Source organism: Symphalangus syndactylus, chromosome 8 (assembly GCF_028878055.3).
Source record: "Symphalangus syndactylus isolate Jambi chromosome 8, NHGRI_mSymSyn1-v2.1_pri, whole genome shotgun sequence".
Taxonomy (NCBI): domain Eukaryota; kingdom Metazoa; phylum Chordata; class Mammalia; order Primates; family Hylobatidae; genus Symphalangus; species Symphalangus syndactylus.
This window is the reverse complement of record NC_072430.2, coordinates 135,736,341-135,757,826: the sequence shown is the minus strand read 5'-3', so window position 1 is coordinate 135,757,826 and position 21,486 is coordinate 135,736,341. Positions and strand designations below refer to the sequence as shown.

General features: G+C 40.2%; 1 protein-coding gene across 2 annotated transcripts in view; it reads right to left on the bottom strand.

Moving 5' to 3' along the window:
- Positions 1–21,486, bottom strand: part of PSMD1 (proteasome 26S subunit, non-ATPase 1) — a 113,609-nt gene that overhangs the window by 72,647 nt on the left and 19,476 nt on the right. For both annotated transcript variants that reach the window (XM_055290947.2, XM_055290948.2), the window contains exons 8-16: positions 21,373–21,433; positions 19,777–19,905; positions 18,194–18,282; positions 17,343–17,421; positions 16,652–16,825; positions 14,310–14,421; positions 13,538–13,734; positions 12,185–12,280; positions 10,148–10,212 (exon numbers count right to left, since the gene is read on the bottom strand). In XM_055290947.2, coding sequence (XP_055146922.1) covers positions 10,148–10,212; positions 12,185–12,280; positions 13,538–13,734; positions 14,310–14,421; positions 16,652–16,825; positions 17,343–17,421; positions 18,194–18,282; positions 19,777–19,905; positions 21,373–21,433 — 1,002 coding nt within the window. The remainder of the gene's footprint in view (positions 1–10,147; positions 10,213–12,184; positions 12,281–13,537; positions 13,735–14,309; positions 14,422–16,651; positions 16,826–17,342; positions 17,422–18,193; positions 18,283–19,776; positions 19,906–21,372; positions 21,434–21,486) is intronic.

The following is a 21,486-nucleotide window of genomic DNA, read 5'->3' as shown; positions in this document are numbered from 1 at the left end:
TGTTGCTAATGGAAGTATAACAAACTCATTGCAAGGTCTGACTGCTCTATCCAATGCGTTAGCCAGCAACTCAAGGGTAAATGACCCCTTTACAGGATGGCCAGAAAAGTAGTTCAGTAAATGGAAAGGAATAATAGCCTCAATTCTTATTTCCCTCACAGCCGTAATAGGTAATTATTCTTGTCAGGTGCTGTGTCATACTATGCATCTGTAAGTTGACGCAGAGGATCATAAAAACAGCACTTACTAAAACCTCCCTTAACTATCCTCCATCTTACCCAGAGAAGCTTCTTCTTTTGGAAAATGAAGCAAAACAACTAAGCCAAGACTTGTAAAAAAGTTTGAAAAGAAAGCTGTAAGGAAATACAAGGGGAGGAGTTGTTAGATATGAGTTCTAAATTTGTTTTCAAAGAATTAATATGTCAGTATGTTCAATTCTTTGCCTTCTACTTTTAAACTTAACTTCCTCATAAAGCAACCTTTTTCAATTTCCTACTCCACCCTGACTAATTCTGATTACCTGCTCCACCCTAACTCATTCCAATTGTCTGCTACCTGCTCTGCCCTGATTCCCGCCAAAGGACTCACCCCGTCACTCTCTTTAAGTTAGCCAATCGGAATTAGTTTAGCCTGTGTGGTCTAACCCTAGCCAATAGGGGAACGACACAGCAGCAGGCGCGACGTGGGTCAGGGATAAGAACGTCTTCCTCTCCCTTGTCCAAGTGTGTGCTCACCATGGCTCCATCTGTAAGGGCGCACCCTTCTACAGAAGTAAGTTGCCTTGCTGAGAATTAAAAATACAATTTTATATTCGAGTGCTATTTCTTTTGTGGCACCGAAACTTCATATATAACAGTTGTTTCCCATAACCCATGGTTCCCTGAAGAAGGTACGCTAGACATAGAGCTCTGGAAACCAGTTGGGAGAAATCTTAAACAACATCATGCAAAAGGGCAATGGGTCCCAGTAACATCTCTAATGTTATAGGCCTTAGTCAGGGCTGCTTTGGTCCTGCTATATACAGAAGTGCCTAAAAAGGGTAGGGAAGAGGAACCGTCACCTACCTTACCAACTCCATCTCCCTCAGCCATGCCATTAACAGGCAAAAATAACAAAAAGGAAATGGAGGTTTTGCCTGAGTCCCCTCCTCCAATAAATTGGAAAAAAGACAAGGGATATGCTACAGCTATGGGATCCTGTCTTAGGCAAGCAGCATTAGAAGGAGAGCTCTTAGCCTGCCCGGTAATGCAAGATTGACAAGGCGATCAGGTACATGAACCCATTTATTTTAAAGCTTATAAAGAGGTAAGAAAAAGCATTAGAAAAAATGGAGCCGCTAGCCCATTTACAAGAGGTTTGAGGTCACTCTGCAGACCTCTTTCTAGTAACGGCCACTGTTATTATTCCTCCCCTACCCTTAACATGGCTCTCTCAAGATCCAACTTGGGTAGAGCAGTGGCCTTTAAAGGGAGAGAAATTACAAAGAACCCATGAATTAGCTGAGGAGCAATTAAAAGCTGGCCATACAGAACTGTCAAACAGCCCTCAGAACTCACCCATTTTCGTCATTCCCAAAAGGTCTGGCAAATGGAGACTTCTGCATGACTTACAGGCTATTAATGCTAATTTGCAACCCATGGGGACTCAACAGGGCCTCCCTTCCCCCACAGTGATTCCTCAAGATTGGCCTTTAGCCGTTATTGACTTAAAAGACTGCTTTTATACTATTCCCCTTGAAGAAGAGGACAGAGAAAAATTTGCATTTACCATACCACCTATCAATAATGAAAGGCCAGCTTGCTGATTTCATTGGAAAGTGTTTCCTCAAGGGATGCTAAATAGTCCTAACATGTGTCAGTATCATGTAAATCAAGCTTTGCTCCCCAGTCGAAAAATATTTCCTAATTGCAAGATTATTCATTTTATGGATATTTTACTAGCAGCCCCGACAAAGCCAGTACTTTTAAGTTTATATGCCTCTGTCATAAAGAATACACAGTTAAGAGGTTTAATCATAGCACCTAAAAATGTGCAAATGTCCTCTCCTTGGATATCTTGGATACATACTAACTTCCCAGTCAATAAGGCTTCAAAAGGTTAAATTCAATACTAGCAACTTATACACCTTAAATGATTATCAAAAATTATTGGGCAATATTAATTGGCTTCGTCCCACCTTGGGCATGACTACTGATAAGTTGCAAAACCTGTTTTCCACCCTAAAGGGCAATAAAGCCCTAGACTCTCCCAGGTATTTAACTCCTGCAGCAAAAAGGGAGTAGGAAATAGAGCAAGCTATTTCTCAGAGGCAACCAAATCGCATAAACCCAAACTATTCAGTTCAATTGTTTGTTTTTCCTACTAAACACTCCCCTACAGGGTTAATAGGACAAATGGCCCCAGGGCTACACTTCCTAGAATGGGTTTTTTGCTCACATACCTGGATTAAAACACTATCTTCCTATATCCAGCTAGTTAGTAAAGTCATCTATACAAGCCGCAGACAATGCAATCAGTTGCTAGGTTATGACTCTGATGTCATCAGAATTCCTTTAAGTAAAAAGCAATTCAAAGCAGTATTGCCCTTATCTCTAGACCTGCAAACAGGCCTCTCATTACACAGGCCATATAGAGCATGCTCTTCCTGCTGACAAACTTAATTCAGTTCTTGTCTCATACTCCTGTAGTTGTGCCTACAAAAGTAGTTCACTCCCCCATACCCAATGCTTTAATGCTTTTTACTGACGGTTCTGGTAAAAATGGAAAAGTGGCAATTTGGTAGAAACCACATAATTCCCTTACTCATTCTGGATTTACTAGCACTCAAAGAGCTAAGGTTGGAGCCTTAATATTGGCACTGGAAACTTTTTCTGCTCAGCCCATCAATATTAATATTGTTAGTGACCCTGCTTACTCTGTTTATTTATTGCAGAACCTTGAAACAGCCCTCAAGTCCATTCTTGAGCCCACCCTGTGTGCACTTTTTCTTTGACTTCAGCAATTGCTGGATCAACGTACACATCCTATTTTTATCACACATATTTGAGCCCACAGCTCACTGCCTGGCCCATTGGCTTATGGCAATGAACAAGCAGATCTGCAAGTTATGATGTCACTGCTTGACCAAGACACCCAATCACATCAATTTTTCCACCAAAATTGGAGAAATTTAACTAAACAATTTAAACTCACCCAAAGACTAGCTAAAGAAATTATCCTGCAATGCCCAGACTGCCAGCTCACAGGCACCTCCCCTCCTTCAACAGGTGTTAACCCTAGAGGACTAGAACCTAATCAGTTATGGCAAACAGATGTTACTCACGTCCCTAAATTTAGAAAACTAAGATATGTACATGTATCCATGGATGCCAATTCTCAATTAGTGCACATACTTTTCCTGGAGAGTCCACCCGATACATTATTAAACATCTTCTCTTAACTTTTGTGTCTATGGGGCAGCCCACAAAAATTAAAACTGATAATGGTCTGGCTTATGCCAGCTTACAATTTCAATAATTTTGTCACGTGGAACATCCAACATTCCACAGGCATCTCGTATAACCCCCAAGGACAGGCCATAGTAGAACGTATCCATTCCACTCTTAAAAATATGCTCAAAAAAACAAAAAAGGGGGAATATGAGTAAGAACCTGGCAACACTACTGGCACAAGCCTTATTTACCCTTAATTTTTAAAATTTAGATGATAAATTTCAATCAGCCATAGAAAAGCACTCTGCTAAAACCTCTCAAGACATAAAACCTGCAGTTTAATGGAAAATGTAAATAGTAATGTATGGTGTGGTCCAAATGATTTGCTTACATGGGGAAGAGGATATGCTTGTGTTCACACCCCCTCAGGTCCTCTCTGGATTCTAGCATGACACATCAAATCATACCATGGTGTGCTAGGACCCAACCAGGTACCAGAAATGAAGGAAATGTCCCTGCAGGACCCCCAGCCCCAGACGACATGGCTTCCTCAGATGACACAAGCCCCGGACTTTACCTGGGGAATGCTGAAGAAGACAATGCAGGAGGCTGAGCGAATCCTGCTCCAGACACAGACACCATTCACTCCACATAATTTGTTCCTTGCTATGCCTTCTGTTGTACATTGCAACTCTCGTAGGGTATTAACCCTTCTTATTCTCTCACTCTGCCTGCAACCCGCATCTGCTACTCTCTATTGGGCTCATCTCTTAGATCTGCTTTCCTTTGGCCCTGTTACTTGGGCAGACACCCCCTTCCCAGCCTCTAATAACGTAACTGCTTGGCTAGGAGGGATTGACTTACATGGGGTCCCTCATTAATGGCACACATTGGATTAAGGTGCCAGGTAACACTATATATCACTCCACTATCCTTCTACTGTGCATTAGTTATAAAAGTTCTAACCCTTACTGTGTACCTGCCCAAACTCAAGTATGGCTATATCATGGCAAAGGAAATGCCTTAACATTCTTGGTTGCAGATAGACTCAAACCGGGCAATGCAACCAACGCCACTTTCCCCAACATGCCTTCCTGTGCTAAAGAACATAGCCAGGAAAGTAATGGATTCTACTTTGGCTGGGAGGTCTGTCATGGGGGACAAGCCCGTAGACTCCACTTAGGCTATTACAACATCTTAGACTGGAGCCCCCACTGACACTTGCAGAGCAACCATACTGATTGTCCTCATCCATTGTGGCATCAATCACAGGTTTGTAGACACGTCTGATTCCCCTATAATTTGGGCCGATGGAGGGACGGGATATCCCAGATCCCAAGTAGGGTCCATGCCACCCAAAGACACTTTATGGCGCCTGGGACATCTTAGCATCTCCCTTAACACCTGGTATGGGACATATCATAATTCCAGTAACAACTATACTGTGACCTTTATTCATAATCACACAGATCAGTGCCTGATTTGCATTACCCATCCATATGTTTTCCTTATGGGAATCAACATTTTCATTAGACCCCAAAACTCCACGTTTGTGACCCGAGTGCAGGGACAGGTTTGGTTTGCCTCATGCATCACTAATTATAATATATCTAATTTAAATATTACTAGTGTCATGGTATTAAGGAAACAATCTGAAGCATTCCTACCAATTTGACACGTGATTGGCAAGGTTCCTCTGCTCTTGCCACCTGAGAACATGCCCCGTCCCAGGTCAGACCCAAAAAATTCACAGGCACACTTATAACCTTTATCGTCTCAGCCACAGTCATCTTAGCAACTGCTAGTGTTGTTGTGGCCTCTATTACTGAATCAGTACAAACAGCTACCTTTGTAGATAACTTGGCCAAAAAAGTGTCTAATGAACTTCTCTTACAGCAGGGTATAGATCAAAACATTCTTGCACGCCTGCAAGCCTGAGGCTGCCTTAGAATATATAGGGGAGCGGCAAGACGCACTGGCATTCTGACAGCACTTAAACTGTGACTGGGAGCATAAGCATATCTGTGTCACCTCTCTACCTTGGAATCAATCAATACATAGTTGGGATGAGGTGAAACAACACCTCTGGGGAACCTTACATGATAATTTAACAGCAGACATAAGGCAACTTAAAACTAAAATTCTAGAATCCCTAAACACTGTAGATCTACACGCCCAACAAACAGCCATATGGAAGGATGTGAGATAACATCGCTCCTGGATAGACCCCCACTCCTGGGGGGGTCACTCCTTGATTGGAAAAGAATGTTACTGATTATACTCATGTTTGTCTTATATCATTTACTAATTCTAGGATGCAAAGCTGGAAAACAAGTTATAACTGCTATGCCTAACAAACCTGTTGCTGCACACATCTGTACTCTTCAATCAACAAAACCCAATGCAAAAAACAGAAAAGGAAGGGGGAGATGTAGGAGATCAGTCAGGGTGGTGGGAAAAGTTATAAAAATTGTAGGGAAAGATGCAAACCTTCTTGGAAGGCCGGGAGGTTTTCAAAAGCTTCAAAAGGATTTAGCTGAAGGCAGTTAAATTCTCTTAAGAGCAAGGGTTAGATAACAAGGGAATGTAAAAGAACTTATCTAGATAAATTTGTCTACTTTTGTCTCCAGAAACTAACCTTTGATCATTCGTGTGCAGGACTGCTCTCTACTTGGCGGTGGTCGACAATGTTAATTACCCACAAATTGTTTTTACTCCAAGCCTTTCTCATTATATCTGTACTAAATAAACACGAGCATCTCTGGCTTATCATGGAGGCTAACTCTCTTCAGCTCTAGTGCCAGCAGCCCCCTAGCCCACTCCTTCACTGGATATCCATGTCTGAGAACTTCTTTCATCTATCGCTTGGCCAGGGTCTGCAGGTCAGACCTGGCAAGTGATTACTTCTTTTTTATTTTTTCCTATACCTAACATTTCAACAATGTTGACAGCATCTTCAGGAGTAGATTCCATCTCAAGAAACTACCTTCTTTGCTCATGCCTAGAAACAACTCCTCAGCCATTGATGTTTTATCATGAGACTGCGGCAATTCAGTCACATCTTCAGACTCCATTTCTAATTCTAGTTCTCTTGTTATTTTCACCAATTCTGCAATTCCTTCTTCCACTAAAGCCTTGAACCCCTCAAAGTTATCCATGAGGGATGGAATCAACTTCTTCTAGACTGCTGCTAATGTTGATATTTTGACTTCCTCCTGTGAATCATGAATGTTCTTATGGCATCTGGAATGGTGACTCCTTTCCAGAAGGTATTCAATTTACTTTGCCCAGAGCCAACGGAGGAATCACTTTTTATGGCAGCTAGTCTTTTTTATTTATTATTTATTTTTTTGAGACGGAGTCTTGTTTTGTCGCCCAGGATGGAGAGCAATGGTGTGTTCTCAGCTCACTGCAACCTCTGCCTCCCAGGTTCAAGCAATTTTCCTGCCTCAGCCTCCTGAGTAGCTGGGATTACAGGAACCTGCCACCACGTCCAGCTAATTTTTGTATTTTTAGTAGAGATGAGGTTTCACCGGAGACAGGGTTTCACCATGTTAGCCAGGCTGGTCTTGAACTCCTGACCTTGGGTGATCTGCCACGTTGGCTTCCCAAAGTGCTGGGATTACAGGCGTGAGCCACGACACCCAGCCTATGGCAGCTATAGTCTTAAGAAATGACTTAAATAATATAACCTGAAAGTAAAAATTACTCCTTGATCCATGGGCTGCAGAATGGATGTTGTGTTAGCAGGCATAAAAATAACATTAATGTCCTTGTACAACTCCATCAGAACCCATGGGGGACCAAGTGCATTGTCCATGAGCAGTAATATTTTGAAAATAATCTTTTTTCTGACCAGCAGGTCTCAACAGTGGGCTTCAAATATTTAGCATACCACATAAACAGATGTGCTGTGTGATGGTTAATACTGAGTGTCAACTTGACTGGATTGAAGGATGAAAAGTATTGATCCTGGATGTGTCTGTGAGGGTGTTGCCAAAGGAGATTAACATTATGAGTCAGTGGGCTGGGGAAGGCAGATCCACCCTTAATCTGAGTGGGCATAATCCAATCAGATCTCAGGGAATATAAAGCAGGCAGAAAAAAGTGAAAAGGAGAGACTGGACTAGCCTCCCAGCCTACATCCTTCTCCTGTGCTAGATGCTTCCTGCCTTCAAACACTGGACTCCAAGTTCTTCAGTTTTGAGACTCAAACTGGCTCTCCTTGCTCCTTAAGCTTGCAGACAGCCTACTGTGGGACCTTGTGAGTTAATACTTAATATTAACTCCCATATATATATATCCTATTAATTCTGTCCCTCTAGGGAACCCTAATACATGCTATCATCCAGGCTTTGTTGTTTCATTTATAGAACAGGTAGAATAGCTTTAGCATAATTAACGGCCCTAGCATTTTCAGAATGATACATGAGCATTGGCTTCAACTTAAAGTCACCCACTGCACTAGCTTCTGACAAGAACATCCTGTCCTCTGAAGCTGTGAAACCAGGAACTGACTTCTCCTCTCTAGCTGTGAAAGTCCTAGATGGCATCTTCTTCAAATAGAAGGCTACTCTGTCTACATGGAAAATCTGTTGTTTAGTATAGCCACCTTCATCAATGATCTTAGCTAGATCTTCTGGGTAACTTGCTGCAGCTTTTGCATCAGCACTTGTTGCCTCTCCTTGCACCTCCCTGTTATGGAGACGGTTTCTTTCCTCAAACTTCATGAACCAAGCTCTCTGCTAGCTTCAAACTTTTCCTCTGCAGCTTCCTCACCTCTCTCAGCCTTTCCAGAACTGAAGAGTTAAGGTCTTGCTCTGTATTGGGCTTTGGCTTAAGGGAAGGTTGTGACTGCTTTGATCTTCTCTCCAGAGCACTACAACTTTTTTCCTTATCAGCAATAAGGCTGTTGCACTTTCTTGTCATTTGCGTGTCCACTGGAGTAGCACTGTTAATTTTCTCCAAGAACTTTTTCTTTGCATTCACAACTTGGCTATCTGTGATGCAAGAGGCCTACCTTTGGCCTATCTTGGCTTTTGACATGTCTTCCTCACTAAGCTTTATCATTTCTAGTTTTTGATTTAAAGTGAGAAATGTGGGACTCTCTCTTTCACTTAAGCACTCAGAGGCCACTGTAGGGTTATTAATTGGCCTAACTTCAATATTGTTGTGTCTCAGGGAATAGGGAGTCCCAAGGAGAGGGAGAGAGATGGAGGAATGACTGGTGTGTGGAGCAGTCGGAACACACATTTATTGACTGAGTTTGCTGTTTTATATGGGTGTGGTTCGTGGTGTCCCAAAACAACTACAATGGTAACATCAAAAATCACTGATGACAGATTACCATAACAGATATAATAATAACGAAAAAGTCTGGAATATTGTGAGGATTACCAAAATGTGACACAGAGAAATGAAATGAGCACACATTGTTAGAAAAATGGTTTTGATAGACTTGCTTGATGCAGGGTTGTCACAAACCTTCAATTTTTAAACAAATGCAGTATCTGCAAAGCTTAATAAAGCAAAGTGCAGTAAAACAAGGTATGCTTGTATCTTAGCCAAGAGAAACACTGATGTCTGAGATTGAATCTAAGTAGACAGTAATGAACTACTGGAAGAACTACTATTACATCTATTAATATTACCACCAACGCCACAACTGCAACTACTACAATTACCATTATTAATACACACTTAGTGCTTACTAGTGCCAGACACTGCTCTAAGGGCATTGCAGATATATTAATTCACTTGTCAAAAACATCTTCTCAGATGGGTATTATGATTACACTCATTTTAAAGATGAGGAAACTGAGGCGCAAAGAGGTTGAGCAACTTGCTGAAAGTCATTCAGCTGGTAAGAAGCTGAGTCAGGAGTCAACCCAGGCAGATGGGTTTAGAGTGTGACTTTTTTTTTTTTTTGAGAGGGACTCTCACTCTGTCACCCAGGCTGGAGTGCAGTGGCACGTTCTCGGCTCACTGCACCTTCTGCCTCCCGGGTTCAAGTGATTCTCCTGCCTCAGCCTCCCGAGATTACAGGCGCGTGCCACCACGCCTGGCTAATTTTTTTGTATTTTTAGTAGAGACAGGGTTTCACTGTGTTAGTCAAGATGATCTTGAACTCCTGACCTCATGATCCGCCTTCCTCGGCCTCCCAAAGTGCTGGGATTACAGGCGTGAGCTACCACGCCCGGCCAAGAGTATGACTTTTCAAACACAACTATATCATACTGCCAAGGACATCTCCATGACTACAAGTAAAAGATAATCTTTAAAAATTTTCACTCTGGCATTTAAACAAAACCTATTACCTTTCACTTTCATTAAAGACCTCCAAAAACTTTACAAACCCGTGTAAGAGATAATATCCACTTGAACTACCAATATACAAGAAGAGGAGTAATGGATGTGTTATTTGGATTTAAAAAGTTAAATGAATAAGCAGAATGCTACCAAAACATGAACAGAAATAATTAAATCATTTAACTACTTCTCAAAGAGGTTCTCAGAATCCCATGATATACTTTGTTCTTTTTCAGATGAACAGTACTAATCTTGCTATTAAATGGTCCTCACTCTGAACCCAGATATACTCCTCAGGTATTTAGTTTTTGTTTAGTTGACTAACTACAGTTTGGTAGTTTCAGTAGTGACTACTACATTTCCAAAAAAAATGAAATATAAATAGAATAAGAAGTTTAAGTTATTACCTGAATAGAATGAACCCAAGTGATTCTACTGCTGCCCTCCTGACATCATCATTAACATCACTTACCTAGGGGGAAAAGTTTAACATTATATTATACCATGTAGTCTATCACTAGACCAAACTGATATGAGAGGTCAGCATCATTCAATAGTGAGTGTATACCTCACTATTGATAGGTATATCAAAACATTATGTTGCACACCTGTAAACATATACTACATTCAAAAAACAGACACACGTATTTTTATTTTTACAGAGCCAGGTGTTACCCAGTCTGGTCTCAAACTTCTGGGGCTCAGGAGATCCTCCTACCTTGGCACAAAGTGCTGGGATTACAGGCATAAGCCACTGCACTTGGCCACATGTATTTTTGAAGAATAAATTTCTGTCCCCAATTTAGAAAAAGTTATTGAAAAATTTCAATTCAGGGGCTTAGAAGTCTTCACAGCTTGATAAAGTTTAAGATTCAGGGTTACTTCTCTCTCTCTCTCTTTTTTTTTTTTGAGACAGAGTCTCACTCTTGTTGCCCAGGCTGGAGTGCAGTGGCACAATCTTGGCTCACTGCAACCTCTGCCTCCCGGGTTCAAGTGTTTCTCCTGCCCCAGGCTCCCAAGTAGCTGGGACTACAGGCGTGTGCCACCATGCCCAGCTAATTTTTCTATTTTTTTGTGGAGATGGGGTTTCACCATGTTGGACAGGCTAGTCTTAAACTCCTGACCTCAGGTGATCCGCCCACCACTGCCTCCCAAAGTCCTGGGATTACAGGTGTATGCCACCATGCCCGGCCCCAGGGCTACTTCTTCAGACTATTTCAACCGGCCAGACACAGTGGCTCACACCTGTAATCCCAGCACATTTGAGAGGCCAAAACAGGAGGATTGCTTGAGCCCAGGAGTTCGAGATCTGCCTAGGCAACACAGTGAGACCCTGTCTCCACAAAAAGTTAGAAAATTAGGCAGGCACGGTGGTGTGTGCTTGTAGTTCTAGCCACATGGGAAGCTGAGGTAGGAGGAGGATCACTTGAGCCCAGTAGTTTGAGGCTGCAATGAGCTGTGATTGTGCTACTGCACTCCAGCCTGGGTGATAGAGCAAAACCCTGTCTTGAAGTTGCTAAAAAGAAAAAAGACTATTTCAGCTGCATTATAGCTTTTGCAAAATATGAACACTTAGAACATACTGCACTGCTAAAAAAATTATTTATTAATTACTAATAAATACTGTGGAAAATATCATCTCCGGGAAAAAGGAGTTAACAATAGTTCTAAGTCTTTCTGCATAGAAAGGTACCCTTGGTTTACCTTTTCCCAGCACCATGATGATAAAAACCTATTAAGACATGTGGAATGTCCACTTTGTGACCAGGCAATATTACTTATTGCTGATAACTACATTTGGATTAGGAGAACTATGAATGGAGAAAGCCTTTTGGAAAACATGGGCATTGGCTTTCCTGTGCAGTGCATCTCTTGTAATAGATCATGTTCCTTAGGGGTCCTGGGGTGTAGGGGTGGGGGGTTGTTTGTTTTTTTGAGATAGGGTCTTGCCCTGTCACACAGGCTAGAGTGTGGTGGCATAACTATAGCTCACTGTCCACTTCACTTTCCAGAGTAGCTGGGATTACAGGCATGAGCCACTGCACCCATTAGGGGTATGTGGAAGCTAACTTTACTGGCTGTAAAAAGAAATAAATGGTTCCTGTTCTTCACTGGATTTCTTTATCCTAGGGTGGCCACATATACTCACAAGGTCTTATCCCTTACAAATGAGGGTGCTCCTTGCAGTAGGATTTTAGAAGTTGCACCTGAATGGCTTTAAGGACTTCCATTTATATCGGACTGTTATCCCGTCCCATATCCTTCTGAAAAGCTAAGTGAATCTAGTGCTAGGTTATGGCCTGTTGGGTCCAGTAAATGAGAATTGCAACCTAAGACCACCGGTGATGGCCATGCGCTGTGGATGCTGGAGTCACCTAGGCACTTATTGTCCATCTGCAAGCTTTTCCGTCCACCCCATTCCCAAGAAAGGTCAGAGTACTTACAGCAACATGTAGCAGGCGTCGAATTGCTTTGTTGTTACCAGAGCCACAATAAGCCATGGCTACAGTATACATTCCAGACCTTCGAAGAATTGGGTCCTAAGAAAAATAATTTAACATTAATCATCAACTTATTTCAAACAGTAACTTCTACAGTCTAACAGGCATAGTGGCATCCACCAAGTAAGCTGGTCTCAGGGAGGAAATGATGAGCTCAATAACTCTTTTGTGGTTGGTAGTTTTTGAAATAAATGGGGCAATAAAACACATAAATACAGAAGGAGGTAGCTGCTCTTAATTCCCAATATGCTATGCAATATGCCTGCCCTGCTTCATACTTTTTAGGAAGTATAAAGTCAAGTCAACAGCAACAGCCACGCCTATGGCAGTCCACTTCCTTTTATCAATCAAGCGAGGAAGCTGGCTTCTAATTCTACATTTTTACCTTATTTAAATTCCTGGGTACTGAGTGCTGAGTGGAAGAAAGATGGAGCCTGATAACTGAACAAATTAATTAATAATTTTATCAATAAATTATAGCAGTGGTTCTTATGATTATAGAGGACAGTATTACCTGCCACTAACTACCCACCGTATACAACACCATTATAAAAACAAAACAAAAGGCAACAGAAAAAAATCCTCACCCAAATAAACAAGTATAGAGATGGGTACTGTTTTCTGATAAAAGAAAAATGAAGTAAACTTTGTATCTTATTAAATGACTATCAAATCATTCCAAAAATATTATTTCTTTTTTTTTTTGAGATGGAGTCTCGCTCTGTCACCCAGGCTGGAGCGCAGTGGTTCAATCCCTGCTCACTGTAATCTCTGTCTCCCAGGCTCAAGTGATTCTCATGCCTCAGCCTCCCAAGTAGCTGGGATTACAGGTGCCCGCCACCATGCCTGGCTGATTTTTTTTCTATGTTTAATAGAGACAGGGTTTCACCATGTTGGCCAGGCTGGTTTTGAACTCCTGACCTCAAGTGATCCACCTGCCTCGGCCTCCCAAAATGCTAGGATTACAGGTGTGAGCCACTCACTGCACCTGGCCCAAAAATATTATTTCTAAAAGAAATCAGCTCGTGAATTCCTAAAGAACTATGCTGAATCTGCTTATAAGTATCACCAATCTGAAGCTATGGCAAAATTTAAAATCCTCAAATTACTCCCATGTACCTTTTCTAATCAGTGCTTTTCTTTCTTAAATTCTATTAGGCTTCATATACATTGCCAGAAGTTTTATGAATAAATGTACCTACATGTTCTGATGGGAACAGAGTTAATTTCCAGTGAAGTTAAGTGTTTTTTACATGCTGGAGATAAATGGGCAGTGAGAGATGTATGTGATCTCACCTTGTCACGACAGAGAGATTCAATGAGAGCATCAGCCTCTTCCATCCTCCCATACATTACTAAAGCAATGCCAACTGCAAGACCACGCAGAATCTTCTCATGTTGAGTTTCTTGTGCATAACCAACCATGTCCTCAATAGCCTGAGCATTTTTAGAGCCCAACATAACCAAACCTAGGGCCAGGCCAGCTGCTTCCCCTAGCAAGTAATGAGTAAAATGTTAACAAAGAGTTATGTTTTTAAAGTCAATAAAACATCCAACTGAAAGTAGCACTTTTTTTGCATAAACTATCAGAAAAACCATTAGCTTCTGACAGCATTTTTTTTAAACCATCTGGTAAAAAGGATACTTTATGTGGAAGCACATTCATACATTTAGGGTTTGCACATTCATACATTTAGGGTTGTTTTCCTTTTAAACCTTGACAGAATGTACCATCAAATCCTACAGTGATTTCAAAGGGGACATTTAGATAACATTTTTTCTACATTATCGCCAAGCAGTATGGAGTAAGTAGGTCACTCTAATGAATTCCTATTTGCAAAAGTCAGTTATGCAAGTGGATACACAGGATATATCATTTTAGAAAGCCTATATATTACAAAACTTGTTTTAAAAGATAACTTTGACAAATGGAACAAAATTCACTTCCTCTTCAAGTAGAGAAATCCATCGGAATTTTAAGAGGCTACAAAATATAGGTAGAAACTAATGTAATTACATTTACATTAATTAATACTTAAGTTTGTTAGCTTTAGGAAGAAATGTTTACCTGTCACTGCATCATCCTGATAAAGGTTTGTTTTTAGCAAATCATAAACATCTTGACGTGCAGTTCCCATGGCTGCCAAACCAAGGCCCAGACTGCCACCGTGTCTAACGATCTAAGGAAAAAACATAGATTCCACTGATTTGGTACACTGTACTTAACATACAAGTTTTCTAATTTCAAAATATAGTTTCACATTAAATATGCAGAGGCTGGCTCAGTAAGAATGATCAAAGGATGTGATAATCAAAAGGTCAGTGATAAACTTAGCAATTTCAGTTTTTGTTTGAGACGTAGTTTCGCTCTTGTCACCTAGGCTGGAGTGCAATGGCGCGATCTGGGCTCACTGCAACCTCCGCCTCCTCGGTTCAAGTGATTCTCCTGCCTTAGCCTCTCGAATAGCTAGGATTACACGTGGCTGCTGCCACGCCCACCTAATTTTTGTATTTTTAGTAGAGATGGGGTTTCACCATGTTGGCCAGGCTGGTCTGGAACTCCTGACCTCAGGTGATCCACCCACCTTGGCCTCCCAAAGTTCTGGGATTACAGGTGTGAGCCACCGTGTCCAGCCCAGCAATTTCATTTTTAATAGAATGATATTTGCTGATGCCAAAAAATAGTGAGCTGAGGCTGGATTGGTGGCTCATGCTTGTAATCCCAGCACTTTAGGAGGCTGACATGGGAAGATCACTTGAGCCCAGAAGTTTGAGACCAGCCTGGGCAACATAGGGAGACTCGGTCTGTACAAAAAAAATAAACATAAATTAGCTGGGCGTGGTGGTGCATGCCTGTGATCCCAGCTACTCGGGAGGCTGAGGTGGGAAAATGGCTTGAGCCCAGGAAGCTGAAGCTGCAGTGAGCCATGATCGTGCCACTGCACTCTAGCTGGGTAACACAGCAAGAAATTGTCTCAAAAAATAATCATAATAAATTAAAAATAGTGAGTTGAGAAATGAATGTGAGAAAACAAAGTGGGCTTAGAGGACAACTCTCTTTCAGTAGGTTTACATGAGAAGGGGAGGAAAAAGACTTAACAACTAAGAGGGAGATGTCAAGAAAAGAATTTTGTTTAGGATAGATGAGACCTGAATATGTTCATGGGTTGAGGGAAAGGAGGCAGTACAGAGTGAGAGGCCAAAGACAGAGGAGAAAAAGGTATCTGATGGAACATGGTTGTGAAGAAAGTGGTTGAAAATGACATCAGAGTACCTCTGAAATATATACATTTGAAAGAGGAAACTTTAGTGGTCATCTGTCATTTCTGAATGCACAGCATCCTTCTATTGGTGACAGCATCCCAACATTCCTTTGGTAATACTCCCCCCCAATGGTTAGGGTCTTGGTGGGACTGTCATTTAAGAATCTCCCACCTTCCCCCAGCCAAAGTGTGACCCAAGCCATAGCAATACAATGCTCCTTCTTTGGAATTTTTATCTTTCTTAAGTGGAATAACCCAATGGCCAAAAATGTTTCAAGTTCATTCATCCTGAAGTTAGGGTCCTGAAAAGGCTATTTCATTAGTTCCTGTTATCTAGCATCTGTGGTGTTGCTCTGGCTCTTTAACCTTTGTGAGAACTAGTTCATGACAGCCTTTCTATTAATTAGATAAGCTATTTCCAATAAACTTCTTATTCAAGTTAGTTAGAAATGGTTTTTGATGCAGTCTATTGCTTTTTTTTTTTTTTTGTAACCATAAACCCTATCTGATAAGAAAGTTTTTACCTGAGACCAGGGGAAACAAGGTAAAAATGTGTGTACTTGCACACACGATTTGTGGTTAAGGGGCTTATTAATTGAGACAGATCATCCTATTGGCTTCAATCTTTTCACTTATGCATGAGGGCAAGGTTTCCTGGCTCACTTAACTACTCTCCTGATGGCCCTCACTCCAATATAGAAGTTAGTCTAAAATTACATTTTAAGGTTCCTTAAAATAAGAACAGGGCTACTTAGCCTTTTCAAAAGATTTACATTTTAAACAATTATCAAAGATCAAACAAGCAAGGATTCTAACTTCTGAGACTGCAATTTCTTTAGGCTTTAATTTCCAGTAAAATGTTAGGGCCTAGACTAGATGATAACTAAGGTCGCTTGTAGTTGTAACATTTTAAGATGAAAGTGTGGGAATACAACATGTTTTACAAATACACGCAGGGTTTAAAGGAGCGAGAAACACAATTTTAGCTTATCAAGGAAATGAAATTACCTTAAAAAAAAATCCAAGATAACAGTTGTTTTGGGTATTCCCAAATTCTACAAAATCTCCAGTCACTAAAATAATTTGGCAAATATGTTATCCTGGATTCTTGAGTTTTGGAAATTTAGTTTTCCATTTTAATACTTACATCATTGCTGGCGTTCTTAAGCTGATTAAGCAGATAGTCAATTATATCACCACCATGATTGGCATGAATAAGACCTAGTGCATAGAGACCTCCACCTTCCTGATAGGCTGATCCTGGAGAAGTATCCTTGGGAAGGTATGTTGCCATTAACTGTAATGCTTCTTTTTCATGACCCTGTAAAGGTAAGTCATGACAAAGATGTCAAAAAGAGAAAGTAAGAAAAAAGACAATGTTTTCTATGATTACTGCCTTTTCCCCAGAATGTTCCCTTGCTAAGAGAGAAGGAGGTAGTGGGGCTCTCTCTCATATAACTGTATCACTCAAACAAGAGGACAAGCCTTTAAGAGACCCAGTTACACTCTGGTTAGAAAAAAAAAATCACAAATGCTTCAATTTTTTCCCTTTGTTTTATAACATTTGCCCAAATCCATCTCAGACTGTGCAAATAACATTTCAATTTATCCTTTCAATGGCTTATACGTCTTCATAGAAACAAATTTCCACTTTTTATTAAAAACAAACACACATATAAATACTTTAGTATTATTTACTTTAGCCTTCTCTACAAAATGACTTACCTGACTTAACAAAGTGTACTTGTTAATGAATTATAATAAACTTTTATTTTTTCTTAACCCCAGAAAAATTACTTCTTTTCTGATGCCTGTATACACTGACCAATATATATTACCTTATGAATTACACCCAAACTGGCTGTAGCAGTGAATTTTGCCCAGTTAGTGGCTCTGGCCAACCATTCCAAGTTATCTCTGTAAAAAAAGATGATATATTTTAATTAGTATTAAAACAAATGAATTCCTTAAAGCTTTTTAACACTAAGGTTAAAAGCATTAAAATTTTACCTTGAACCCTTCCAAATTACTTTGTGGATCTCAAGTTACTACTGATTCTATTTTAACTCTTAAGTGGTTCTTAGTATTTTAAGGATTTTTAAAATGCACGATAGGTAATTCTACTATAAATGAAAACAAAATTATGTAAAATTTTAGAGCTTAATATATTTCCTTCGGAGAGCCTATCATCAAGCCAAGTAATAAAACGAATTAATTTTACCTTAAAACAAGTAGAAATACACAACAAAAAATACATAAAATAGCAAAAATATAATTTAGAATTAAGGACTGGTTAACAAGGAAAGTCCTCAACATCTCTACAACAACGTTAACAGTGTCTGTTAAAAACGATTTTAGGCCGGGTGCGGTGGCTCACGTCTGTAATCCCAGCACTTTGGGAGACTGAGGTGGGTGGATCACCTGAAGTCGGGAGTTCAAGACCAGCCTGGCCAACATGGCAAAAGCCTGTCTCTATTAAAAATACAAAAATTAGGCGGGCATAGTGGCGTGCGCCTGTAATCCCAGCTACTTGGGAGGCTAAGGCGGGAGAATCGCTTGAACCCAGGAGATGGAAGTTGCAGTGAGCCGAGATCACGTCACTGCCCTCTGGCCTGGGCCACAGAGTAAGACGGCCTCAAAAAAAAAAAAAAGATTTTGAACCAAAGTGGAAATCAACAAGCATATTTACCTAAGAAACTGGTCACTGGTTGTCCCACAGTGCATAAAAGAGTTTGCTATAACGGTTGCTGTATGACATACAGAATTCCGTACTGCATCCTGCAACAACAAATACAGAATTGTTTCATCACTGGCAAAGCATTCATATATGCACACCCTCACACATACAGTCAGAGGTCCTATTTTGTGGTAAAAGCATGAACAAACTGAACTGAGATTTAAAATATGGATCTTGGGTATTTCTTTTATAAAGATTAAATAGCTAGTTTATACAAACAAGCAAGTCAAAGTTTTATTTGCAGTTTTAACAGAGCTCAACGACAGATTTTAGGTGGGGAATTTAGACAGCAGATTTTCTATTCTTTGGTTTAATTAAACTTGCTTTTTCTCTTCTCCATCTTGCCCAAGGTCTCCAAGGTGTTGAGATAACCGAGGAGCAGTGCTGCACCTCTGACAGTTACCAAATAATTTTGTTTATTTTTAGGTTTTGAGACAGAGTGTTGCTTGGTTGCCCAGGCTGGAGTGCAGTGGTACGATCTCAGCTCACTGCAGCCTCCGCCTCCTGGGTTCAAGCGATTCTCCTGCCTCAGTCTCATGAGTACCTGGGATTATAGGCATGTACCATCATGCCCGGCTAATTTTTGTATTTTAAGTAGAGACGGGGTTTCACCATGTTGGCCAAACTGGTCTTGAACTCCTGACCTCAGGTGATCCGCCTGCCTCGGTCTCCCAGAGTGCTGGGATTACAGGCGTAAGCCACCGTGCCTGGTCAAACTTTGTTTATTTTTAATGAGACTATGTTACAAAGACTAGTTTTAAATTGTCATGAATGGAGACTATATGATTCTGTATATTTTTTGCCACTTGCAAAAACTGTATTAAAAGTTTCAAAGAGCATTATTACACATGTTTTAATCAAACAACTGTTTAATCATTCAATAATATATGGCTATAAAAAATGACTTTGCTAAGGGGTATTGGATAAATAAGAGAGAGAAGGAAGATTTGTCATGTTATACATCTTTTTATATTAAAATATTTTGAATCAAATATATTACTTGATAAAAAAACTGAAATTGGTATTAATAACTGTTAAGATCAATATCTCAACAAATGTTGCAACAAGGTAAGAATCGCTGCTCTCAAGGAGATCATAGTTCATTGGGAAATACAGAAACATAAACAACCTATATTAGTATTCTTTTTTTTGTAATAAAAGAAAAGCACAGATTTATTGAAAGTACACTCCACAGAGTTGGAGCATGCTGAAGCAAGCGGCTCAAGAGCCTATCTTAATATTCTGATTGTGCTATTTGTCTAACTGCTCCATGTATACATTAAAAATGAAAAATGAGTTAACTAAGCTCCCCAATAAGAGACAAGCATAAAAACAGGAGCTCAATCATTGCTCATTTTCTTCCTTTCCAGCAACTCCAAGAGGATCATTGATTGCTATTTTTTCAAAACTTAAATACTTTTTCCTTAATTGGAAATAAAATAAAGAAAGTATCCAACAAGAAATAACATAATTACTTATATTCAACAAATAACTAAATATTTTTAAAAACCATCTATTATTGATGAATTTCTTACCTTTGTGTTTTTTAGAATCATGAGGTCTGTATTATTGTTTCGTATTAAGAACTGCAGATGTAACTCAATAGCCATTTCACCACTTAAAATTTTAATCATTTTCAAAGTCTGGTCCTTAGGCTCTGGACTCTGCCAAAACAAACAAACAAAAATGAAAACTCATAAACGGTATTACTATAATCCAGTAACCCAATTTTATTTCATCAGTCCTAAACCAGTGAAATTCAAACAGTCCATTTTAAGAGAAAGGAGAATTTATTTATTTCTTTATTAGATGCTACTGAGATATGATACTAGCTTGATGGAAGAATACAATTCATCCCCAGCTAGCTTTCAATATAAAATATTTAAATATTTAAAAAAAACTGGGAAAGAATACTGATGACACGCAGGAAAATTACTTTTTATTAAATGAGTCAATTTATATTTTCGTTGAGAAACTTCCTACTTGAAACTGAGAAAACTGAAAATACCTTTAATCAACATATATATATGATTTTTTTTTTTGAGGCAGAGTTTCTCTCTGTTGCCCCGGCTGGGGTGCAGCGGCGCGATCTTGGCTCACTGCAACCTCTACTTCCCAAGCTCAAGCAATTCTCCTGAGTACCTGGGATTAAAGGTGCATGACACCACGCTCAGCTAATTGTTGTATTTTTAGTATTTTTAGTAGAGACGGGGTTTTGCCATGCTGGCCAGGCTAGTTTTGAACTCCTGACCTCAGGTGATCCACCCACCTTGGCCTCCCAAAGTTCTGGGATTACATGCATGAACCACAGCGCCCAGCCTTGATCTTATGAACTACCATGCCACCAATGCAACTTTCCAACCAGGTGAAGAACAGCTGAAGTTTACAGACCTGAGCATCAGGAACCAACAGTCCAACAGACCACCACTGTAATATTTACCCTACCCTTCCAATACGCCACAAACATTAAAAACAACAAAAACAACCTCCCTCCCATATATGTTGCCATTTGCTAGAGACCATACCTTTTTTTCACCCTGTGACAGGTAATTTGAAGTTATTTCAGACAGAAATAACTTCTGCCTGAAGTAAGGATCTAAGGATTTGATCTCTTCTAAATGTTTTTTTGGGATCAATTTTTAAAACTTTAATCTTTACAGAAAATTCATTTTTATAAAATGACTTTGGTATCAAACTTAACAGTAAACTTTAATAAAAGCATGTATAGATATGTACTTGAAAGAATTTACAATATCCTGTGGAAATATTTATTAAGTAACAATCTCAACTTCAAAAAGCGCACTCGCTGGGCACAGAGGCTCGGCTCGGTGGCTCATGCCTGTAATCCCAGCACTCTGGGAGGCCAAGGCAAACGGACTGCTTGAGCTCAGGAGTTCATGACCAGCCTGGGCAATACAGCGAACCCTGTCTCTACAAAAAATACAAAAATTAGCCAGGCGTGGTGGTGCATGCCTGCAATCCCAGCTACTTACTTCGGAGGCTAAGGTGGGAGGATAGCTGGAGCCTGGGAGGCAGAGGTTGTGGTGAGCCGAGATTGCGCCACTGCATTCTAGCCTGGGTGACAGATCAAGAACCTGTCTCAAAGGAAAAAAAAAAAAAAGCACACTCACGGCTTCTGGTGTCTTTCCTACAAATGCACTGCCTGTCTTTTCTTCTGTTTCCATTGAGTCACTGAAATGAAAAGAACCAACAATCAATAATTTTTTCTGAAGAGAAGTATGATT